A 19687-nucleotide genomic window follows, 5' to 3' on the forward strand; every position below is an offset into this window, starting at 1 on the left:
AATTGTTTAAAATAAATACATATTTTAAAAGATCTTATATTGCTCTGAGACTACATCCATCAAATTCCACTAGATGTCAGTGTTATAGAACCAGTTTGTTTCAGACTTAAAAGCATTAAGTCCACTTGGTTTATTATTGTTACCTTGTCTGTGAAATACAGTACATGTCAACTACACAAATAACCAAGCAAGTATGGTAGTAAACTGAACCCAAAATAACAGTCTCATTTCATTTTTTCCCCTTCATTTACTCGATTTGAATAGAGGACTTCAAATCAGTCTCAAAATGTCGAAAATGTTTCAAAATAAGATGTAAATAATTTCAGTTTTTCTAACCATTTTTCCTAATGCAGCGACATAGACTTCTCACTTCAAAAAACAGCACTACAACCTCTTTTTGTCAGGTACTACAATACCTTGAAGATAAAGCTCTTTATGTTAAATACAGTGTAGTTGATCCAGGTTGAAAATTATAAGGCACATACATTTTTTTTTTAACCACATATTCTGACATATTGTTACAATCATGCTATTCTGGATGGCCCATCATAGCTACTGTTTTTTTTTTTCATGGTTTTGGACAAAAGGAATGAAAGACCACGAAATGCAGAAAAATACAGAAAACCAAGGACAAAACAAAACACAACACATTGATACAATGTACACTACAACAGCAATGATCAAATCTTCTCATTTCTTTGACCAACAAAGCATTGACAGTTGCAAAGCATTCTTTGTTTTGCACTGTAAATACCTGACTTTATTTAGATACAGATGTTAATCACTGGATTGCCACAATACCTGAAATTAAAAAAAAAGGCTGTTTTGTCTTCTATCTTTTTTAACAAAACAAAGCTGCCAAGTAATTGTTGTTGGAAAAATAGGAGAGAAATAATAGGTAACTACAAAAATGATGAACTAGATCAACATCTGAGAAGAGAATCATAGTTAAGGAACATATGAAACCAAATGGCAACAGTTCTAGGCATTCATTTATTCCAATATCTTAGAAAACAAAAATAAAAAATATTCTTCATTGCATCACCATTTAAAGATAGAAAACCAAATTTTTAGATTAAGCCAAAAGAAGATGTGAATTGTTTCCTTATTTTTTTCCATTTTAAGCCTTGTTTATTCACAGTACAAATATACCCTGCTGGTACATTTTTTTAGTCACAAGATGCACAAAGTCTGATAAGGAGCACTGTTTCCTTTTCTCCTCTGTAAAGCTGCTCTGCCCTACAAAAACTCCAGTCCCCCCCCGCCCAAACTTTTCAGTGCCTTACTAAATTGCAGAACAGATCCAGAATCGAGTGCCTTATACGACCAGTAGTACTAAGATCAGAGCATGCATTCCCACACACACGCTCAGCCAAGAAAAAAAATATTCAATGATTACTTGAAATCCACCTTAAGGCAAATAGATACGTATTTTTCTACCTCTTGCTGAAAATTTTCACTTTTCAAATTTCAAACATGAATCTGAAATTCAGTAAATGAACTAACATTCGGCATAAAGAATGCTTTAACCAAAAAGAAGAAATAAAAAGAAAATGGTTTTCCCAACAATAAATCAATTATTTTGCCTTAATTCTATCTACATTTTGTTAAAGCATTTTATGCACCTTCAATAACATCAGATTGCAAGTTTTTTGGCAACTTTTTTAATAAAAATTCAGACAGTGTTCTCTGTTTGCAATCAGAACCACAACCTTAGTGCAATATTATATTTATTTCTTACAGTAATTTTGGTTGCCATACAAGAGTATTAAGGATTGGGGAAAAGTGCAAGTTACAGGAGCTTGATTTTTTTAATCAGTTGAAATAAGAGGAATTAAAGCACAAAAATTACAGCAACATAGATAACGTGAACACAAGTTGTTACACAAACTATAGCGAGAAACATATTAATATCTAGAAAATAAAAGAAAAAATGTAATGGAAAAATTATCAATATTTGTGGCTCATACACATAATCATCGCCAGATCAACTGGGTAATGCTTTTTAAGAACTGAGAAAAAAAAAAATCACTATTTTTATTAACTTAAGTACCACAAATAATTAACTTTTGTGATATGTAAATTCTGTAAATCAACAGTCACATCTAGTCATTTTATAATATATGAATTAAACTTAAAATGTTCTCAGACACCTAGGGAAAGGAGTCTGTGCAGTTATACACAATTTACATCTTGTAAGATTTTGGTATTGTATACACAAATATTACAGAAACTAGGCATGTAAATGCAATTTATTTAAATTACAGTATATAAACAAAAGTTGATCCTAAAACCCAGAATATCATAACGTATTTCATAGATCTCTAACAACTCGTTTTTCACTATCATAGTAGCATGAAATAAATGGGTCTTCTCTCCTCCCCCCAACATTTCCAGACTGATGAAAATACTCGGAGGCAACGTCGTATCTGTTACTATTGCTTTCTGTAGCAAAATCATCACACAGAGCTAGAGACCAATTCATCTTGGCAGAGGTGTATTTTATTGGTGAAAGTAGGTCCTCTCAGGTCTCCTTACCTTTACTTTGTAAGACACAATGTAAAAAATAAACTATTTCATTAGCTCTTTAATGTGTTAAACCTCTTTTCTACTAATTGTATTGTACCTAGTCTTTCAGTACCTGAAAAGATGCACGAGCAAGAAACACACCTGTGTAAGAAAGGGATTACTGTCAACTGTAATTTACTGTGTATGTCAGCACTTGTTCAACGTAAATTCAACAAGAAGGTTGTGATTAAAAAGCAGCTTAAAAGTCAACTTCTACATTTTCTTTTACTACCATATTTTCTAATGTATTTTCTGGCACATGTTATAGAGGTAATATCAACTGTACCCAAAGAAACAAAAAAAAGAGCATGGCATTAGTGGTTTATTTACTGAATTCTGTCATATCACCAAATGGAAGACAATGATGGCTAAATTACCATTTTTACACTTCTTAAAGTATTTGATGGCCTCAAGTTGCCTGTATCAACTATCTGAATGAAACTGCCATTTTCTACAACACCTATGGAAAAATTCAGTACTCTTGAAAGTAAAATGCCTTAGTACTTGATTTTTATTACAAGGTTACTTGGAACTTTCAAATACAAATATAGCGTAGTAACAGATGTTAAGTCAAAAGATTTGTTGTTCCGTAAAGGGGGCAGGAGGCTAAATAAGTTGCTTTTTATGAGTATCCAATGCGTTGGTAACTATAACCACTTTTGAAGAAATATTCATCCTCCTTTGTAGAAGTTCTAGCAAAGATAGAAAATATAACACAGCTCTGCTGGTTCAGATGCATCCAAATGAGGTTGATTTTAAAAAGGTCAAGACTTTATAATTATTCCACAGAAATAGTAGTAAACCACAAAAGTTTTTTTTTTTTTTTGTTTTTAACTTTCTAGCACTGAAGTGGCACAAAGGCTGCCCAGTAGACCAGCCACTTATTTTCTTAAAATATTGTGCTTATAAACTATCTGTACAACTATTTAAACTTGCAGTAAAGAAAGATATTTAAAATGCTAAACTTTATGTACTCATACTAGGGCTGTTGCAGACCTAATTAGACACTTGTTTGTGAGCAAAAATAATCACAATAAAAAAATTAGAGATAGGCTGGACCATATCAAGGACCATATCAAGGAAAAAAGTTCAGGTACCTTGCAAAATGTAAGAGAACCTGAAAGAATGGTAGGTAGGCAGTCAAGCCATCCACACACAATTTACCCACCTTGAACATCTTGAATATTATGTTAATAAAGACCTACAAAACTCACAGATATTAAGAGGTGTTAATTACAAGGGGAGTTCAAACATGCAGAGAGAGATTTGTTAACTTTAAAAAAAAAGAAAAAAAAAAAAAGTCAGATTAAGCAAATCTGTGTGTTTCTCCCCTGCTGACTGAAGTCTCCTGGAAAGGTCTGGAGCTCTGTCACCCCCCCACCCCGGGCACAGCCGCCTGGTTTCTAGCAGGGTGCACGCACCTCTCCTGCGACCGCACTAACGGCCGCACAAAGAAATCACTGGAGGCTGGTGGGCAGCGTCCAGCTCCCCTGAAGTGCTCAGTCTGCTCTCCTTGTCAGGAAGCCAGTGCCTGTTAACGGTGATAAAAATGAGAAACTGGATACCTACCCAATTCTCCTGGCCCTTGGAACACATGCCTACTGAGACACTATATACCTCTTTCCATCTTGGCATTACCTTTTTTACCTTTTTTGATTTCTTAACAAGCTGAAACATTTCCATTTCTGCTAACAGGCTGAAATCCCTCTCTCACTTAAAATACTGGCAACCTTCCCACTGACTTCAATGGGAACATTCATCTATCTTTTTATTCTTTCTTGGCCTGATGTTCAAAACAGCTAAGCACTTACCACTCACTGAATTAAACAGCATCTCTCAGGGTTCAGCACATTTGAGTATCTGACTGTGAAGTCCAAAAGATGCGCCTGTACATAACCCCAAATTTTTACTGGCTTGTAGAGTTCATATTGTGACAGCAGTAGTTTAGCTGGTTGAAAACTGGGGGTCTCAGGTTCAAACTAGCTTCATTTTGTTGTACCTCTAAGTGTGCATTCCTCCTCAGTTTTTATGCAACGTCTGCATCGTCTTACAGGTCAAGTCAATGGAGCATGTATTGAACTTGTTCTGCCACCTTGGAAGAGTGCTAAGTATAACTGCAGAAATAAAGAAATACCAGGTAAAACAGAGCAAGGTTACCTTTGAACTAATTCCAGCAGAACAACCAGCTTCACTGCCAACAAATCAGAGCGCTAAACTAGTAAAAAACAGTAATATGAACTCCTGTACCTGTCATCTTAATATTGTGCCTCTGCTTCTAATAAAAATGGGTTTGAATGGTAATGAAGCAATCTGTCCTCTTAAAATGAACTAAGGGCTGGGGAAGGAAGCCTGCTCGGAGACTGAATGTCAAGAAGAGAATATAGTGCTTTTCAATAAAAAAATGAAATGCTTGCAATTTTAAATTGAAAGAAAAGTGGTATGTAATGGTTCCAGCAGAAGGGCATTATCAAGAGATAGTATTTTTGAAGTTAACAATTTTCTCTCTCTCTCTCTCTCAAATCTCCCCACAGCTTTGAAATAAAATGGCCCCACTCGTGTAACATATTTAGATTTATGTTTGGGCATGTAGCATACAGTCTGCATTACCTGAGTACCAGGAATTAAACTGTTTTCCCCCTCCCCGCCCCCCAATTTTGCTGGCACTCGCAGACAGACAAGGCATTTGGGGTATTTCAGTACCAGCCCATCTCTAGTTATCAACAGAAGTTTGTGAGGCAAAATAGCTATTCTTATCTGTCCAGCAGCTGTTTCAAAGCTCTTTCTATGTTCATTCTGTGCCCAACTCTAGTCACTCCAAGGTCTATCAGATCTTCCTTTTGTAGATTTGGTAAATGAGTGCCATCTATTTCATTGTCCATAAATGTTTCTTTATGTTCACCTAAGTTTAGACTTTCCAACCAATCTGCCACATCTGGTTTAGTCCACAGGTGGACAGGCTTAGTTGTAAAAGGCTTATTTGAGATTGGCTGTTGTAATATTGAGGGAGAAGGAGACCTGCTGCGCCCTGTGGTCAAGCCAAATAAGTCCCCAGAAGGGGGCTGGCTGGGTAGGCTAAATACATCGGACAAAGTTGGAGAAGGAGATGAAGCTGAAGCAGAAGCAGTCAGAGGAGCAGGCATGATGTCTTTATTAATCTCTGTTGGTGAAACCACAGGGCTTGGAGCATGTCTTGCTCCTGAGGTCCTACTGTCATAGTCTGGGGACCTGCTCTGCAGTGTGATCGGCTGGCTGGTTCCAGGTCGGACAGTAAAAGTGATTGTTGTACTTCGTGTACCTGAGACAGTACTCATGACTTCCGTGCTCCTGAAATTGTAAACAGACAGGGAAAGTTAGACATATCTGCCACCAGCTGAAAGGTTGGCCATATCAACAAGAGCTAAATACGGTTTTGGAATGCTTGAATATTTTCATTTTTTAATGAGCAGTATCAGGTTAAAAGTACTAAGATGATATCATCAAATCTTTCCCATGAAACAATCATCAATGGTAAGCCATAGTTAAAAAGAAAACCTTTGCTTATGAGCAGTTCAGAAAAAACACCTTCCAGAGCACATTATTCCCTTTTTAAGGCTACACCAAATTAACTCATGGTTAAATGAGAAACACCAAATGGAATAAGCATGCAAGCACTTTGTGTTCCCCATGAGATGCGATCAGGAGTTGATCTTCCCTTCGTTGTACAGAGGGGTGGGATCCTTTGTTTCAGTTTTAACCTACCAGTTTTACACACTATTAGGTAACATAGCTAATAATAGTAGTTATGGAAAGTATCGGAAGCATTGGATTTTTGATCTTTGAGCATCTACTCAATGAATTTTATGGTGGGTTTGTATTTTAGGGTATGTTTGTATGCCCATTTGTTCCCAGAATGTGCTCCACAAGCTCCTCTTATTTCCCTTTCTGTTCAGCTGGCCTTTTCATGCTTTAAAAATGAAACAGTTCCTCTAAGATTCATAAAGGGACTTCTGTGTCCACTTCCTTCTACACAGAAATTATACTTTGGCAGTTTCACTACAAATAAGGAGACAAGATTCTTGTTACTGTGCATGCCCAGAGGTGATGTGGTTGCAATCAAGTCACTGGCACCTATCTCTTGCCTAAAGGAAATTTCTGATTACAAACGAAGCAGGCATGAACCTTGCTGAGAGGCTAGCTCTGATGCTGAGGCTGACAGGGTGGGTGAAGGAGCAGGCAAGTCTGCTTTTGTCTAGTGGCTATAGAACAAATTTAGAAGCAGAAGATCCAGGTTCAGGTCTGTTCATATCAAAATGCTTAACTCCACAGCCCTGGCTTCTCATGAGAAAACTCTGCCAGTCAGCATGTGCACTTCAAGATCTTCCACTGAACCCCTGGGTGCCTTAAGCTCCAGAGTTTTTCACTTTTAAAATACCCTGCCAAGTAGAAAAACCTTCAGACAAGTAATTTCAGGCACTGCCAGACCAAAGGAAGGATTTATTTATCCTTGAAGTGATGCCATGGACTCCAGAGGATGATCTGGAGGATGCCATAGTTGGGTTTCTTGCCCAGACCCTGACTGAAGCCCTCTGTATCTGAGTGCCAGGTTGCCCCCGGGCCTGACCTGTCATGCCTGGGCAGAACTGGAGATGACTTGGGTGCATGATGTCAGGTACAAATGCTTTCATTAATAGTGCAGATTCACCACTGTGCAGAAAAGATCTTACGGAGCCAAAGAAAGGACGTGGTTAAAAGATTTTATGGAGCCAAAGAAAGAGTGTGGTTCTGGAGCCCCCCATTTAAAGTGCTGTTATGGCAGAAACTGCGGTCTCTTCCTAAGTCACTGTTTAATGATTTTGTGCTAATTGCCACCAAATGAAGTACCAAAAATGATCCACACAGCAGGGGTCAAGACCCGTATCTGTTCTCTGAGGTATGTCCCTCACCACTAGATCCACTTTATATGTGGGAGGCCCTCTTGTGCTCCTCTGCCCTAGGTAATCACGATGGCTTTGCTCCTCCTGCAGAGTACCATGATGGCTGGGTAGGAGGATGTAGTGTGCAGGGTTGTCCTGTCTCACTGGGTCTGCTCCCCAGGCAACGTAATTGTGAATACCCGTGGAAAGGGAGTGACCTGACTTTGGTCACCCACATCCTGAATAGAAGAGTGGTTAAAATTTTAAATAAAAAGTGAGTGGTACCAGCACTTCCTCATCATCTACCCTAACCCGCTCCCCCAGTGAAGTACTCATCCATTCCCCAAATAAAATGTAGGCAGCTAATGGAGGCAATGATAGCCGGCTATTAATCCCTTTCTCTCATATGCACCCTACTGCTGTCCTGGTAGGACTGAACTGGAGACCTTCTTCAGTGTTTCCGTGGCTTGCTGCTGGCTGTGGTGAGCCATGTTAGCTACACATGTCCCACCCCAAGTCTGGGGCTTTGGCACATAATTAACAAACCTAGACACCAGGTAACCTGCAGCACTGCTACACCGAGATTCAGAGCACGCTTGTATCACAGTGAGTCTCACTCAAATAAAGCTCCAATACCATGTTATTAGAAAAGCACTAAGAATAACTTTTTGGAGAATGTACATGTTATTCACATGAGCAATCCCACTGATTTCCCATAAATTGTTCCATATATTTCAATGGGAACAGGGGGATCTTTTTGAGAGTTGAAAGATTGGTACTTTGCTTAAAACACAGTAGGAACAATACTTTTAGCACTTATGTCTTTGTAATTTAACAAAGAAAGGAAACACTTGGCAAGGTTTTGAGTATTTCCTGTGATTTTTTTGAAGCTTAATGGCTCTCACTGTCTTCCAGGACTGGAGCTAAGCATTCTTACAAATAAAAAGTCTATGGCAAGAAACTTAAATTCTACTAACCAAGGGGAGCAAGTTATTTCTACCCACTTTAACTTAGCATTAGGAGTCTCACACACTTTAATAGGGCATGATATAATTTTAGATCAACAGAAATCTGGCTTTGAAAAAGGTTGGGATATTGCTGTCCTTGTGATTGCAAGAAGACTAGGATGAGTTTAGTATAAATGTGGAAATATCTCCCTATCTCTACCTGCAATCACCCTTTTGCTTAACTTTCCTGTCTTGCAAATACTAGAAATTATGGTTTTGTATTCACACCCATTGTGCCAATATCAAATGGATGATGAAAATCTATCTCCTATTATGCTAGATGCTGAAAGATCATTTCTGTTACTTGACTGACAACTCCAGGCTCAGTGTACGCCTTGTGCCCTGTAACCCACTTTTGCTGCTGCTTCTCTGTATTGTTCCTTTCATAGACTCCCTGTCCATCCTTCTTCAGGAAGTCATTGTCACTGTTCCTTTAAAGAAAGTATATTAAGCAACTAAAACAAAACCCCTAAAAGAAAACTGTGTGCTCTTATTTTAAGTATTCCTTAGACTAGTGTTACCTAACCTTCTCAGATCCACAGGCAGTAATACTGGGTGAGCAAAGCAATACAGGCAACACTCTATTGTGCTTTCTGTCAGCCTGGATCAAAGTAAGCACTTCGCATAGCTACAAGCAATATTAAAAGATCTGTGGGCATCTTGCTTTTTTCAAGCCACAAGGTTCAGGACTACTGACTATTAAAATACATCTCTGGAACAACGATAAGAAATTTTTTTGTTTTAGCTGATTAATGAGGTTTCAATACCAGCTCAGTACTCAAGCTATTATAAATATTAACCCTTTTACCAGAAAGCTCAGAGCACTTTGTTAACATTAACAGACTTAATCCTACAGCAACACACCTTCTCCAGGAAAGCTATTAGTGCTACTGCACACTTGGGAACACAGACAAGTCTGTGAGTCAGTACGTGTCCCCACTGCTGCAATGGTGTTCCTGTTTAGGACGAGTTTTAACCACAGCAACTTGAGGTCACTGCTGCCTCCAAAATTATTCGGCAACCTCCAAGACTGAGTTTGTGCTCATTTCCAGCTGCTCTGCTTCAGCCAGCTCGGCTATCAGCTCCACAGCCTTCTACAGCACAGACACAGCCCTCGTGAAGGTTGTGCAAGTCCGCTGAAGCCCAGAGTTGCATTTCCAGGCTTTCAGTTTGAAGTTTTTAATTCCAAGATTCATTTTCCCCCTCTCTTCTTCCCTTCTTTCACCTGCCATATCAACTCCAGCATGTTATAGAGACTGCTGTACTGTAATTGTAATCCAAGGAAAAAAAACACGCATGTTTTTGTAACTCCTATGCATCCTAAATTATAATTTATGACATCTCCAATACAATCTGTGATGCAGACACAGCCTTGAAACCATCAGCTGTCTTGCATTTCACGGTTGATTGGTATCTTGGTCAATAAGGAGCAAGCGCATTCCAGCTGGAGAGCAGGCATGTTTTTGTCGTGTTGTGGGTCTTCCAGATTTTTAATAAGAGCAATTTCTTATGCCTTATTTAATCATCAGTTATACTAAACATATTAAATCCATATTAAACCTGCCTAAACTCAAATTTCATTTTAAAAAGGTGAAAAGTCTGATAATTATTTTAAATAAAATTTGCTCTATTAGAATCAGCATATGGTAGTAATTTATAAACATTTGTTGCTGTAAGACTGCACTGATTGCAACACCCATTATGTTGCCTCATATTAAAATTACAATATATAATTTCTATGTCACAATGATGTGGCCTCCAACTATAAAAGCCATCAACACAGCTTGTAGGCAAGAAATTCTTTAAATTTTAAATTAGATTTGCAGGATTCAAATTTACTGTTAACTTAATATCAGAAGCAAATCAATGAAATATGGCATGCTGCAACAGCTCCTAGGAGCCTCCCATGTAAAAAAACAAAAACAACAAACATGCTCTCACGGGGAGCTGTTTTATCCTGTAACTCACCAAAAGACTTGCTGTTTCTGACAAAGCTCTTCCATTGTAACAGAGAAAAAATCTCGACAACCAAGAGAACCAATGAGGGAAATGAGTCCCTACACAGAGGTACTGCAAGAAATTAACTTTTTACAGATTTCTGAGAACACACAAACCCAAAACTTTGCCTTCAACTCTTATAATATTTTTACTTTATTTTTGGATTGTCAAAGGAAAATTGTATGGTAGGAAAGTAAGACAATAATTGTCTGTTTTGGGGGAAGATTAAGAACAAGGGCTGACGTGATGACTGGCAGGATACAGAGCTTCTTATAATAGCGGTATTTTAGTCAGAAGAATTGAGAAGTGGTTAGTGTCTGTTGCAAGTAACACTGTTCAGTTGGAGTGACGAATAATCATTAAGGTCTGTGGGAGTCTGTTCAAGAGCGACAGTTTCCATGCAAATGGCACAAATGTCTGGAAACTGGCGGTAAGGGAATGGTGCTGATGAGGGCCAGAGGACCAGGAGATGGCCTCAGCCCTCTCTCCCTGGAGAGCTGCAGGGAAAAAGGTCAAGGGATGCTGGAAGCAGAAAGGGGGAAATCCCACAGCTTCCAAGGACAAAAGACTCCACAGTGACCACCGCAACAGGTCTTGATTATTTCGAGGGCTAGTTTAATTTGTCTTTACTTTTAACCTCACATCAGTATGTAAAACTGCACTAATCACCCCTCTCCACCCCTCCACCTCCAAAAATCCAGCAGAATTTGGGCCTACTTGAAAAATCATGCCCTTATTTAGGAGCTCAGACATAAGTTCAGGAATCTGGCCTTATGTGCTCATGCTATCAAAACATTTGCTGAATACTTCTCTGACAAAAGTGGCTTTTATTTCAGCTTGAGATGTCATCCTATTTCTGGTTTTAGAATGGCTACCATTTCTGGATTAGGATGATCTAATCCACATTGCACTTTGTAACAAGGTCAACACCAAAAAATCACTAAAATGCAATAACAATGAGTGAGCATTAAAAAGAAGCAGAATGTACAACATCGAATACTCTATGCTTTATGGTCGTCACTTACTTCATGGCACTTCAGCATGACCCTCTTCTGACAACAGCAGTCATGACAGCAAATAAAAATGACAAAATGGAATGACTGAAACACTGCAAAAATTACTGACAAAGCAAGCAATCCTGTGAAATTGGCTGACAAACGGTTAACGAAATGAAATGAATCTAATGGGACAGCAGTAAACTGAAAAAATCAAGGCTTGAGAATACATATTACAAGATACATATTTCATCATCTACGAAATCCAGACATCCTTTACAATAAACCAAATGCAGGATCAGTTCCTATGCAGGACTTGCTACTAAGTTCAGTTCTGCCTTACCTGTTTGTGGAAAAATAGGACTTTACTAAATAGTCATTAAAAAAAAAAAAAAAAGAATCAGAGATGGACAAAAAACCTGGCCACAGGCAGTTTCACTTTTAAAACTTGTTATGCCAACACAGTACAGGTTATTCTTCCTAGATAGGACTCGATCCTGCGTGGTTAAGCATCCTCCATAACTCCCACACTTCTCATGAGCATTTCCCACTACCAGGAGTGACGCCCAAGCTGCCCCAGAGGCCATGGGGACACTGTGCAAACACAGCTGGAGAAACATAAGCACCGTTTGAAGCAGAAACTGTTTCTCCCTATGGCAAAGCTATCGATCATTTTGGTATGGTGATGGTAGAGAGCAGCAGTAGTTGCTGTTCATTATTCCTTATTAGTACGCTGGAGTCGTGGTGGAAGGATGCTGTTTTCACTGGGGGCTGTGTTTTTTCTCCTTCGCAGCCACTGGGTCTATTCTGCGTTAATCACGCTGACATTATTCAGTGGATCTCGCAGGCTTGCACTTGATCATTATGTTGCTAAGCGACTGCTGGGTTCACAGACAGAGCGAGCACTCCTCCCTTAACCTGATAAAAACCCCTGCATTAGTCTTCTCTCCATTTCTTTCATCAGCTCCATAGAAAAGTCAGTAGCCTCTCAAGTGAATTTATAGCACTGCTATATTTATAGCCTCATGGTCGATACTACCGTTACACGTCCCGCCCTCCTCGCCCCGCTCGCTGACAGCAGAGCATCACCTGCCAAGCCGCGGGGCTCCCCCGGGCTGGGTTTTCCCATCTCTGTACCTGTGCATATCCAAATTCGGAAATGGGAATCGCAACCAGAGCTCATCACTGGGGCTTTAGTTCTGGGTTATCTGGGTCAAATGGAGCCCCATATCCAAACACCCTCAACCGTTTCTGTAAGGAAGGATGGGCAAAAGTGGAGGAAGTGATGGTCGGATGTTGTGGCCTGACTAAATGGATAGATCAGATACAAATCTCTATCACCAGGACTGATCTCCAAAGTCTCTTAAAATAAATGATGGCCAAAACTGGGAGTGGGATCTGGAGCTCTGTTCCAGAACCTTCTCATCAAACCCTTTAATTACGCTTTTATTAATACAAAATGAGCAACCACATCCTTTCGCTTCTTCCTCTTTTTCCTTCCCCTACCAGTCTTCTTTTTCCTATCCCACGGTTGGTCACTGCCATCGAGAAGCAGATGGTTTCCAGCCAAACGCTTCCATGCTCTATTTAAAAATCTTGTAGCTTGATGTCTCCATAAGAATCACGGAAAACTATAAATACACTGTGTAATATTAATATTAAACCAGTGTGCAGAGAAAAAAAGCAAGTCTGGGGTCATTTTCTAATGTAATAATTGAGAGAGAAATGCTGCTCAGTACTGTAGAACAATCTCTTCCTAATCCTCATTTATCAAAAACATATAAAGAAGATATTTTTATGGGTTTCTGTAGCAAGCCATTACCCAACTATCTACAATTTAATTCACCTCTATGCTATCCTAATGGGGCAATTGCCATGAGTGAACTACAATTGTATGTCTACTGGCTATGCAAAAGTAACTCCTAGTGATATTCAGGATTGCTATTTGGGCTATAACTTCATGTGTATCCCAATGAGCAAATACATATTTTTAATTTCATCAGGCTGCTAGTGCTGTGAGCATAACCCAAGTGAGCCTGTGAACAATGTTCCTATTTATAACACTTCCCAATACGTCTCTTTGGCTGAAGGATATGAACAGGCGTACTCCTTTTTTATCACTTTTCCTTTAGCAGAGCTAACGAGTTGTTCTTTAATGTAGCAGAATCCCTGCTTTCCATGAGCTAAGATTCCTTGCTCCCTTTCTAATGCTACCTCACAGAAAAGGACTACAAGCGCTACAGTTGGTTGTCCTAGGCTTTATAGTATCAGAAAAAAATCAAGAAAAATCAATAATTTTAGCTTTAAAATTTAAATATTAGCTTTAATACTTGGAATTTTGGCAAGATGGTACTCCTTGGTCATAATATTTGACAGCATTGTAAAAAATTGTGTCAGTTGTGCAATTGGGCTACAAAGGCTGTCATTTATTTAGCTTTTTAAAAGATCAGGCAGTAAAAGCAGTAATAAAAATGCCTTTGTCTGGGAAGCATTTACCATGCATCCATTGCTTTTATGCAGGCACCTTTGAGAACAGAACTGAAATTTAATGCAGACAGTTCAGAGTATAAACATACATAGCACAACAAAAAGAAATCGGAGCATTTTCTCCACTGTGATAAATTTTGCTATTAGCCTCTTGCTCCCTCTTTCACACTCTTTATCAAGCTCAGAAATCAATCCCCACTCATCTGCGCCTGGCACGTGGAGCTGGGTAAGCTCAGAAAGAGGAAAAGGTGTCAGCCTTGCTCCAGGGGCAGTCGGGAACTGGGCACAGGCACAGACAGACAGACACCACCCAACAAACCACTGCTGCTTTACAAGTAGCAGTTCTGAATCTACAAGTGAACTTCTCCACTTACATCTCTCTACCTCATTCTTGTTAAGAGGAAAAGGAATTGCCTGCAGCACCTTTTAAAGCATACTTTTAATATCTCTAGATGATTGTCTCTCTTCTGCTGTCACTGATTTATTACTTAGCTTAAGAAAGAAATCCTGAGTAACCTTTTCTGATCATTTTAGTGTCTTTATCTCAATTAAAAAATAATGTAATCACACCAGTTTTGAAAAAAGAAGGAAACAAAATACAGCCCTCTTACCTTCCGTTCCCACCGGGAATTCTGTGGAGGTGTCATTTTCTTCCACAGTCAAACAGCAGCCAAGAGTTTTGCTGCTCTATGCCACCGTCAACTTTTCTTATTTATTACCTTGTAGGTCTTTTGGCATTGCTATATCCCAAGATCCTCTCTCTAGTTTGCAAAGACACTTGTTTGGGTTTACTTTTCAGGAAAGAAGTAGGATTTCAGCCACATTGAAATAATTCTTATTGTGGTTTTGTGTCCAAACTGAGTCTCTGTATTCCATAATGAAGACTATGTAATTTGCCAAAGCTGAGTTATAAGAATTAAAAAAATGAAGGACAGAAAAGCAACATAACTTTCTAACACTGTCCAAGTCAGATCTTTCTCTACAATGTAACATATATGGGACTACTCTTGCTTACATGATAGTTTGCTTTTCTCCAGTGAAGTGGTATAGTAGTTTTCCAATTTTCTTCCAACCTTCATACCTGTTTAAATGTCTTTTCACACAAAAAATGTATCTCTATTTGCTTCTACTTTCCATTTTCCTCTCAGCAATGATAAGACTTTGACATATTTACAGTACATTGTAGTTGCTAGCCTCAGCTACTTTCTAATAAAATAGGGATGCTAAACATATCTACTGTAACCTGGAAATAACTATCAGTTTAAATATAAAAGATGATAAATAATATTGTACATATGAAGGTAAAGGCAACATGTTCACATGGCTTAACAAGCAAGACAATCAAGGTCTAGCAAAAATAATATTCTTGAATACATAAGAAAAACAGTATGAAATGAAACTGTCAGAGTCATCTGCAAGACAAGGCCTATGTAAAGTCAAGCTTAGTGCACAAGTATTGATCTTATGCTTGCCTGAGGTATTCTCAAATGTATAGTGTTCAGCTGCTGTGCTAACTTTGTTTAAAGACTATCATCAGGCAGCCAGTATATATTGTTTTTCTTGTACAGTTTTCACTGTTTCTTTTTTTAGTTTTCACTGTTTCTTTTTTTATGTATTAAGGCTTTTCCATACAGACAACTCAATTTCTACGCCATTTAGTCAAGTGCCGCTGACAGAAACTCCTGAATTTCAGTCTTTTTCTTCCATCTCTTCATTCTAAAAATTGTATAACCTCCGTACCTCCCTGTCACCAGTTTGATGACTTCCATCTTGCAGGAAATAATATAATTGCCTGATGCTGAGGCTTTTGATCACACTGTTTTCTGAATGAGCAATCATTTGCAATTAACAGGGCCACCCTTCCCCTAAAACCAAATTATCTTCATACACGCAAAGAACTTTTCAAAGAGCTTTTCAAAGGCCAAGTTATTTATTATCCAGCAGAATAATTCTAATGAAATTTACTTAGATGGTATCTTTTTTTTAAAGCAAACTCAGCACTGATTTCTGCAAACAATGCATTTCTATGGAGCAGTTGGGGCCAAACAATACGCAATACTTCAGTAAAAGGTACATTTAACTGCTGTATGTAAGACCAAACCATTCCACACCACAAAAAGAAATACCTCAGTCTCTCAATAAAACTAACAAAATTACCTTTTTTTTTTCATAACCATGGATTTCATGGTACTATATCCATATTCCACACAAATGTGACTACACAATTACTTACACATTTACCCAATGGTGTCTGACTACTGTAAGTTACTTATCACTAAGTACCTTTCAGAAACCACTTATGTGCAAATGTGTAACACTGCGCTACGAGGGATACTGCTGTTGGGAGAAATAAGCCACCTCCTTGAACCTGTTAAACATCAGAGACTATTCACTAACAAGCGTGCGCAACAGAAAGAACTTAAAACCCATAATACTAAGTGGTAGGGATGCTAAATTAACTTTTTAGTAATAACATGCATAGTGCAAAGTGATTTCAATGAGTGATTTTCTAAGACAGCTTTATACTTCATGATAAAGTGAATTATGAGAGGCATCAGCATGAATCAAATGACATCACACAGTGAATGTGAAGTAAGTCTACACAAAACCACTTTTTTTACCTGTTTGAAGCCAAAATAAATTATGTGACTGTAAAAGAATTAAATTATCACCCCACTTTAAAAGAAAAGTTTTTTAAAGAGAAAAGTACTACTTAAAAATAAATCTAAGTAACTCACATCAAAAGAACTGAAAGGTTTGTGGAAACTGTCTTTGAATTTGGAGAGGACTGAGAAAGCTCCGCTCCTATGGTGTAGACTACATAAATGTTGACGATGTAGGAAATTCTTCCCCTCTGTAAAACTGTTTGTCATAGGCAATGCATTCATTAAGCAAACATGTACAATAGACAGTATATTCTTCTTTAATCTATGTGATTTAGAGGGGAAGCTAGTGAAGGGATGGAAAAAATCAAGCCTTTATTAGAAAATTATTTGGTTAATTACATTTACCTTGTACTGAGACTTGCAGTTTTTGTTCCAGTAGGTGACTCCAATCCTTCCCCTGGCTTTGAGGATTTCTCTCTGTTCATTTGCTGGAGTATTGAGTTCAATTCACTAATAACATTAGCCTTTGGGCCTGAGAGAATTGGGCTTTTCACCTCCGTCACATCACCCCATAGCTTAGATGTCCTTTGGGGAACAACTTTAGCCATATTGGGCTGTGCACTGATCGGAGGTGGGGGCGGAGCGGGAGGAGGAATAACAAAGCTGTCTACAGTTTCTTCAATTAGCGCGTCCTTGTAAAGTGCATTGCTTTTGTTGATTATGGGCTTCATTTTTGGCTTAGGAGGTACTGGGGGTTTGTCCACCAGAAATGTTTGCCCATCTGCATAGACTGTACAAGTATCCACGTTCTCACCCCCTTCCGAGGATAAGGTAGAGATGCTGGACACTGTTGAGATAGTGCTGGTTGTCTCTAAGTGATGGTCACTACTACTTCGACTGTCTACCTCCTCAATCCCAGAGTCAGTGACGTTATCAAAGCTGTCAGGGGGTGGCAGAAAGGAGGCAGGCAAACAGTTTGAAAGACCCACTTGCTTTTTACTGTCTAAGGAATTTGTTGACTGGCTGGGGGCAAATGGCGCGGGTGAAGGCGTGCCATTTTTTCTTTGCTTAGCCAAGTCCGTTAGAGCCGAACCAGGAGCTGCACGGTCGTCGGGGATATCAAAGCTGTTGGCGAACTCTAAGGGGGGTGGTAGTGGCTCAGTAAAAATAAACTCTTCATCAATATCAACTGATGCTAAGGGAGGAGGAGGGATGCGGAACGGCAAGATGACAGGGTCGTCGACAGAGCTCGCTGCTACGATGGTTTTGCAGGGAGATGCCGGTGGCTCAGGTGCAGCAGGTACGTTCAGCTCACTTTCTGCTTCCTCGCTCCCCTCTGGCCTCTCTGGTGGGGAGTTTTCAGGGCTCGGTTCCATTTCAGCTATCTTTTCCTCTTCATCTTCAGGCGTATCGTCTGACTTTGCTGTGTCCACGGTATGAACCATTAACAAGCCAGCTGACTTTTGCTGCGAAGTATCCACAATGTTTATCAACATGTTTTTCTTCTCCTCAGCTTTCTTTTCTTTCCCTGCATCTGTTTCATACTTGTTCTCGGTCTCCTGCCGTCTCAATGGGCCACGAGTACTTTGCCTAGTGACAGTAGCAGTAACAGGAAAAGTCGTTTCGATATTGGGTCTCAGCTTTGTATCGATGTAAAGTGGTTTATTAAGGTCAGCTTTAACAGTGTCTCCTTTGCCTGGAATCTGCTGTGTTTGTTCTTTCATGGCTCTGTCCCTGGCAGAGAGAGCGAGGGCTAGTGGTGAGTTTGGATCTAACAGCTTTCCTGTGACCGGGTGAACGTAATTATCTGAGCTGGAGGCATTCGTGGACTTAGCTGCCACTGTACTGTTTTCAGTACCTTTCGTTTTGGACGAAGCATTTAATGTCCTTGAATCACTTTGATTGCTGGGTTCACTGCTATTAAAAAGATTTTCAGGCTCTCTAGGTGCGGGAATCGGAGATGGTGACATAAGCTGTCTAAAACCATCTTCACTACTAAACATTGCTTCATCGGTGAATTTAGATTGCCTCATACGTGGTGTTGGTGGTGTTAGTCCAACATCCTCATCTCCTAGGTCTGTGGAAAGGAAGGCTGGAGAATTACGCCTTGCTTCTAGCCTCTTTTCCCTGTCCCTCACTGCTCCAGCAATGGCTGCTGCAAACGGGCTGCTGACACCTAAGCTATCGTCGGGTCGGAGTTGCCCAGGTTGCTCTGAAGACTGAGGATCGATTTCCATGCTGCTCCCTTGGCTGCTTTTCCCACTGCTGCTGGTGGATGGCTCTTTCACAATAATTGTCGGGATTGGAATAGAGCAGGTCTTTTCCGGACTGTCTTCAACATTGGATTGTTTCACTAGCATCCCCTTCCTCCTCGCTGGCTTGGCCGGCACGTAAACTGCTTTGCTTGCAATCTTCCCAACCTCAGAATATGGGTTTTCTGGCATCTGACCCCTCTTGTTCCTGAAATTTGCCTGAGATGCGGCACGACTGTACAGGTCTTCAGAGTCCAGAGAGTATCGGTCCAGTTCTCGTCTGTAATAGATCCCTTTGTCCCTTATCATTGTTCCCACATTCTCAGGCCTAACCAAAGAAATTTTTGAACCTGAATTCTGATTAAATGGAGGTTTAATAGTTCCATAGCTCCTTGATGTCGGGGATTTGGGAGAGTTGTACAGAGAGGGAGAAGGTGGTGGTGGTGAAGGAGGTAAGGACTGTGGTGGTGGTGGGATATCTTCAGAGGTGTCAGGCATTGAAAGACTTCTGGTAAACTTCAGCATAGGAGGAGCCAAAAACTGCCGTTCTTCCTCTGTTATTCCTAAAAATCAGAAAGTATATTTAAAACACTGTCTTCCACCGGGACCCCTCATACTGTATTATTTCTGTATCCGACCTAAAATGCCGGGGTGTATTTCACATGACATGAGGCATATGCAACATTATGAAAGAGATCTTTTTGTTGATTCCTACCATAAGCATTCTTTCTTGTTGAACTTCCAGGGACCCAGATGCCAGAATTAAAAAGGATGCTACGGAATTTTAATTAAACTGATCACTGATGTGTAGGCAAATGTTTTCGTTTTATGTATCATCGAGGTAGCTGTAGAGAAGCACATTTTCTTTGAAAATTATTGAAC

The 19687-nt window shown here is 39.5% G+C and overlaps 1 protein-coding gene across 1 annotated transcript in view; it reads right to left on the reverse strand.

The window, feature by feature from the left end:
- Nucleotides 1-1685: 1685 nt before the first annotated feature.
- The window catches only part of SHANK2 (SH3 and multiple ankyrin repeat domains 2), a 338478-nt gene continuing 320476 nt past the window's right edge, over nt 1686-19687 (reverse strand). The window contains exons 22-23 of the mRNA XM_074884646.1: nt 16959-19368; nt 1686-5892 (exon numbers count right to left, since the gene is read on the reverse strand). Coding sequence (XP_074740747.1) covers nt 5319-5892; nt 16959-19368 — 2984 coding nt within the window. The 3' untranslated portion in view covers nt 1686-5318. The remainder of the gene's footprint in view (nt 5893-16958; nt 19369-19687) is intronic.

This window comes from Strix uralensis, chromosome 15 (genome assembly GCF_047716275.1).
Source record: "Strix uralensis isolate ZFMK-TIS-50842 chromosome 15, bStrUra1, whole genome shotgun sequence".
Taxonomy (NCBI): domain Eukaryota; kingdom Metazoa; phylum Chordata; class Aves; order Strigiformes; family Strigidae; genus Strix; species Strix uralensis.